Below are 6,128 nucleotides of genomic sequence, written 5' to 3'. Positions count from 1 at the left end.
TAATAATAATAGTTATGTCAGTAATAATAATAGTTATGTCAGTAATAATAATAATAATAGTTATGTCAGTAATAATAATAGTTATGTCAGTAATAATAATAATTATGCCCTACACACCTCTCCTGAGCTTCCTGAGGAGGACAGGCCCATGGCAGTGACATGTGAAAGCGTGTTTACGGGCACAGCTGGACTGCAGCTGCCCTCAGAAGTCATGGCCTCAGGTTTTGTGAATGACTTAGCAGGTGTTGTGTTGGTTACGTCCGTGAGCATCTGCTGGAGTCTGTGGTTTTCCTCTTTCAGCTGCTCCACCTCCTTCATCAAGGAGCTCTCAGACTGTCTCAACTGATGCCCCTCTGCTTTCATTTCTTTCACTTTGCCTCCCAGGAAGTGACTGCTCTCCTGGGCTTTCTGGAGCTGCTCCTGGAGACTCCTTCGCTCAGTCATCCCATCCTCCTCTCTCTCCAGTAGAACCTTGAGGTCCTCCTGCAGGCTAAGAATGAAGCTTTGCAGCCTGGCCTCATTCGAAGCCTGTTTTGTGTCATTGTTTCCTCCTCCATCTACATCTGTCTCCATCTTAATTTCTTCTCTCACATCTGGCTGCCATTGCTTCCTCCTCTCCTCATTTTTTTGCTCTTCTCCTTCACCCTCTCCTCTCAGGGAAGGTAGCCTGTCTTGTTCATCCATGTGTCTCACAGTCTCTGCAGTAATTCTGACAGCTCTGATTGTTGCCAATCCCGTGGCAGCACTGACAGTCATGTCAAGCAGCTGCTTTTCTAAAGTGTAGATACGATTCTGCAGACTCAGCTCTCTGTCTCGTGCCAAGCTGAGCTTCTGTTGAAGTTGGGATTTAAAGTTTTCAAAATACTGAGTTTGACGACTCATTTCCTCTTCTTTGGCCTTCAGATGCCTCTGGCAGCGCTGCAGCCGCTCTCTCCATAGTCGCTCTGTTAGTTCCTTTTCCTGAGTCTGAGAAGGAGAAGTGTTAGAAAAGAAATCAAATAAAGTTTATCTCAGAGTCATTACTTCAAATTTTGCCTTAACACGTTTTGACTAAGCTTAACAAGTTTGTTTTAGCACAAATCCATTTTTAAAGGATGTTCAGCTTGCTGTAAAAAAATAGAAAGCAATGTTTGTGAATAACTTAATCCTACATTTAACTTAAAGTACAACACCCCATTGATGAAGCTGAAAATGGAACCATTCATTGGAGATGTGCTTATTCTGAATTTGTTCCCTGCAACAGTTACAAAGAGCAAGTATTTTTATTTCATTAGGCACCAAATAACCAGTGACAGCAGAAACCCTGATACAATCACAAATGCTGGCTTTTCATTAGCTTTTTCTGCTTTCACAAGTGTCAATTCAGCTGTATTTCAAAACTGTATAATTTAATTTACACATAATGGCTGAAAAAAATATCAGGGATGAAAAATAAGGACAAGTGAAAGATTCTTAGTTGAATGTACAGTATTTCTTTTTTTTTTTAGGGATTTTGGTGGTATTGATGTATAGATATGGTGTAAACCATATAGCTGTTTTGTCCCGAGACTTAAGATAATCTAATCTATTTCTTAATGTTTGCTTTAAAAAATAATCAAAAAACATAAAAGACAAAACTGACATGCAAACAATAAAATAAAAAGAACATGTAAAGACAGTTTACCATCAACGTCTGAACTTGAGCACCACATAATAGTAATCCAAACAAAAGTTCATCCATCCATCCATTATCTTTACCCGCTTATTCCATTTTGGGTCACGGGGGTCGCCGGTGCCCATGTCCAGCAATCATTGTGCGAGGGGCGGGGTACACCCTGGACAGGTCGCAAGTCCATCACAGGGCCACATAGAGACAAACAACCATTCACTCTTTCACTCACACCTAGGGACAATTTAGAGTTACCAATCAGCCTAACATGCATGTTTTTGGTCTGTGGGAGGAAACCGGAGTACCTGGAGAAAACCCACGCATGCACGGAGAGAACATGCATACTCCAGCCAGAAAGGCCCCCGGACCGGGGTTTGAACCAAGGACCTGCTCGCTGAGAGGCAGCAGCTCTACCAGTTTCGCCACCGTGCTGCCTCAAACAAAAGTCATGTTAAAAAAAATATAGAAAACTAAATTTTGATGGTCACTAAACATAAGGAAATAAGTTCAACACTTGCATGCATCTTTAAAACTGTACAATATTTTAATACAATATTTAGGCTGCTTTGTTGATTGAAAAAATATTACTTTAAATAAAGTGTTGTTTTCAAAATGTGAAATCGCTTTATTTTTGAGAAAAGCTTTGGTAGCTGTTTCTGATTGTAAAGTCATTTCAGAGAAAGCTTGTTTTTCATGTTGCTGTCATTCTTACATATTCTCCAGAAACTGTTTATTTGTGTAGTTAGGGGTTAATTAATTCCTAAACTAACATTATAAAAACTGTGAATAGGGTTTAGTTTCTTTGAGCACTCACCATGTTTCTGACCTCCTCTCGGAGCATGTGGAGTCTCTGGTCCAGCCTCTGGGAATGTTGCATGCTGGGGAGCTGGGAGGAAGAGGCGAGCTGATGAACTTTTAGCAGCAGGATGATCCTCTTGGACCTCTTTATCTATTTGATCCCAAAACACCAGTAAAAAAACAAAATAAGCTCACATATCCTCATCTTCACTTTTACCAAACCTGAATATTAACATCAACTTTAATAACTTCCTCAGATCTAATGTGGTTCACTTCTCCTCCAGGCTGAGCGCTCACTAGCATGTGTGCAGTGAGGTCAGTTATGCATGTGATACAGGATATCACCTTGGTCAAAAGTGAGCATGAAGCAGCAGGTGTGCGCACGCGTGTGTGTTACTGGATCACCTCTCCCCTAGGCTCTCACCTGTTCCTCAGGTAGCTCTCAGGCTGGATGGCCAATCTGCTTTCTGCTTCAGGACCTTCCTTCCGTTACCCAGAACCTGCAAGTCCGTGTCAGTTCCTATAGAGTCTGTTACCACGGTAACTGAGCTGCTTCTGCTGTGTCTGCTCAGGTCATGTGATCCTCCGCCAATCAGACTCTTACCACTCAGAAAATTTGACTTGTAGCACAAGAGCTAATGAAAAGAAGTGAAAACAGAAAGTCTAAGAAAGTTTCGGTTTTCTGTGCAGGTTTTATCAAATCCTGCACTGGGTGAACAGACAGGAAAAAAAGTTGCATACAACTAAAATAAAGCCATATATTATTCAACATGTCAACAGCTTGGCAGCAAGTCATTGGGTGTTGGTATCTCTCAGGTTACTCCACCTTCTAACCATCCTCTTCATTCTTAAAACTGTTACACTCTACATGACATGGCCTTAAATCTTTGGTCAGACTACATGTTTTCAAGGTTAAAATCAAAATAATAGTGACTGTCACCCCCGTGCTAAAGGACTGTTAATGCAGCTGAGTGACTTATCAAAGACATTAAAACAATCGGTAATAAGAAAATTCAGCCAATAGTTAACTCTGTTGATATGAAAGTTGGTGGATGATAAGTTAAACTGCTATAATAAGAAAACTGTCAATTTACAGATTATATTTTATGTCACCTAAACACTGAAAAGCCACAAGACATTTAATTTAGCTGTTAGTGAAAATAGAAAACTCAAACTTCAATACCAACCTGGCTTTCTCTTTCCACTGTAATGGCTGGACTGACTGTAGTGTGACCCGGACTTTAGGAGGTTCAGTGGCTGATCTGTAAAGTTTGTTGCACTCGTTTCCTTAGAAACACCACAGATCCTGGACGATGCAAAAATCCTCCATGTCCATTTGGCACTCAGCCTGTTATTCCCCTCATTCAACCCTGTATGTTTTACTTTTGTCCTCTGTCCGTCTCTCCTTTTCCACTGAGCATTCCTCCAGCAAGCTGTGGGTTTTCCCCCATTCCGGTAAAATCCTCTAAGTTTTTTTTTTTCTCTCTTAATAAATCCTTAAGGTTTCTTCTCAAAAGAAGTGTTAAAGTGTTCAAAAACACTATAGTATTTTTTAACAAATAATTTTACTTTAATCTCATGTATATACAGTTGTTTAATAAATTACTAACATGTTTGCATTCCAAGGAAGGGTCTTCTGCAAAGTACACGTTTATCAAAAAGGCCATAAGTTTTTAGTAAATCATAATTTTCTAATCAAAATTAGTTTTATTGTCTTTGCTTGCCTCGGCATTTCAAAACCTTAAAAAAAGAAGAGAAAAACATGTTTATGGATTATATTTCTCATTTTTTGTGGCGTAATAATATAATTTAGGGGTGTACCTGATAAGAGTCGATGATCATGATAATTTCTTTAAGGCCAAAGAATAAATGCTAAAGAGAAAAATAAAAAGAGGAACAAAAACTAAAGAAACACAAGGTTCAAAGAGGGAAAACAGAAAGAAGATGTGTTTAAATGTTTTGAATGACACAACATACAGTAGAAACTACTTAAAATCTTTTCTACATTTACTTTTTAAGTTGTGAAAAACAATCAAATACAAATAGTTTGTACCTTTTCCTCTATATCCTTAATTTGTCTCTTTTGCAAGTCGATCCTGTCCTCCAGCTCTCTAATCCGCTGCAAAACAAATACAGAAGTAGTTAGTGAGTCAAAAAATAAAACATTTAGGTGAAACAGTCTTGGAACGTAATTTCAATAATGATTAAAAGAAGAAAAAAAAAAGAAATATTTATATATGTTATATATATATTTGGTCGTGTTTTGGTTTCAATACCTGATGAAATTTCACAGAAACAGTAAGTTCTGTCAAATTTCAGTTTGAATCATTAAAATTACAATTTACTTGAATGTAAAATACTGTGTGAGCCCCAGGGCTTTCTGGGTAATTTCAGGACAGAAATGGATAGACGTTTTCAGATTATGTGTTTAGATGGGTTGTCCCAGTTGGTTTTTCTGTTTAGTGTTGGGTTGGCATTTATGTTCAGGTTGTTGTTTGTGACTAAAAAAAGACACCATACGTCAGAAGTCATACTTGATGAAAAAAAAAGTAAAGGGAGAAGTACTTCCTGTCAACAAGTTACTGAAAACTGAAAGTAAAGCGATGTAATTGAACCTCGGCTCCATAGCGTTTTTGATGTAAGCATTTAATAGGATGTTACAACATTACATCTGAAGACCTAGCTCTTATTCATGGTTCACCACTGATTCAAAGTACATGCATCTGATAGGCCAAGATGGTATGGTAAGTGAAAGCAGACCTAATGATGTTTACTAATTCTTCTTTTTTACCTGACACATCAGAGTTAAAAGCTCCAGTTTGCAGAAAAAACTGTGACTTACTGTTGCTACACACATAAGAACAGGCTTGACTTATACTTAACAGAAGTCTGCGAATTCCTAAATCTTGACTTTCTATTCAAAGCAGGTTTGACAATAGTCAATAAATGAGGAATTAATCTTTCAAATGCTCTGAAGTGTGATGTTACAAAGTTAATAAGTCAGATTACAATGGACTTAAATGAAGTTTGAAATGTGGTTGTTAATGTAATCAATGAATAACGAGCACAAACAGTGTGTAAAAACTACAGATCAGACTGATTGAGTGGAGGGGGTCTAAAGGAGTTGGGGTATTACATTCACAACGAAACACACACTCACACATAGACAAAGTCAGTCTCTTGTCTTTTGCTCTTCCAGATACAGTTACAGGGAACACACACAGGGATACTGCATCTTTTTGATAGAACCAGAGTACTGGTGGGGTCTGAAGTTTCAAACGGATACCAAGGGTCAGACTGAGGACGGGCAGGACTCAACAACCTGACTGGGTTTGTTTTGAGCCTTACCTGCTGCGCCTGCTGTAGGAGCTCCATGCGCTCCTGTAAGATCTGACTGTCATACTGCCGGCTCTGCCGGAGAATCTGACGCCGCAGCTTGTCCACGGCTAGCCTCAGCTCCTCCCTCTGCCTGTCTGTCAGCGACTTGGCCACCGCACGGCATGCTGGTTGCTCCTGCTGCAGAGCGCTATACAGCGTGGCCTCCAGCTCCTCGATCCTCTGCACAGCCAGCCACATACACACAGGGACGCAAACATACACACAGGGACATGCACGTGCAGAAACACATACAGGCATGCACAAACAGGCACATTGGGGCACACACAGACAAGAACACAAATTA

The 6,128-nt window shown here is 39.6% G+C and overlaps 1 protein-coding gene across 1 annotated transcript in view; it reads right to left on the bottom strand.

Annotated features, from left to right (window-relative positions):
- Positions 1 to 6,128, bottom strand: part of LOC119408698 (golgin subfamily A member 4) — a 44,709-nt gene that overhangs the window by 14,752 nt on the left and 23,829 nt on the right. Inside the window, exons 20-25 of the mRNA XM_037675539.1 lie at positions 5,795 to 6,004; positions 4,500 to 4,565; positions 4,268 to 4,318; positions 2,871 to 2,885; positions 2,463 to 2,597; positions 118 to 966 (exon numbers count right to left, since the gene is read on the bottom strand). Of these exons, the coding sequence (XP_037531467.1) occupies positions 118 to 966; positions 2,463 to 2,597; positions 2,871 to 2,885; positions 4,268 to 4,318; positions 4,500 to 4,565; positions 5,795 to 6,004 (1,326 nt within the window). The remainder of the gene's footprint in view (positions 1 to 117; positions 967 to 2,462; positions 2,598 to 2,870; positions 2,886 to 4,267; positions 4,319 to 4,499; positions 4,566 to 5,794; positions 6,005 to 6,128) is intronic.

Source organism: Nematolebias whitei, chromosome 4 (genome assembly GCF_014905685.2).
Source record: "Nematolebias whitei isolate Nwh7 chromosome 4, NemWhi1, whole genome shotgun sequence".
NCBI lineage: Eukaryota > Metazoa > Chordata > Actinopteri > Cyprinodontiformes > Rivulidae > Nematolebias > Nematolebias whitei.
The sequence above is the reverse complement of the archived record's forward strand: the minus strand, read 5'-3'. Positions and strand labels throughout refer to the sequence as shown.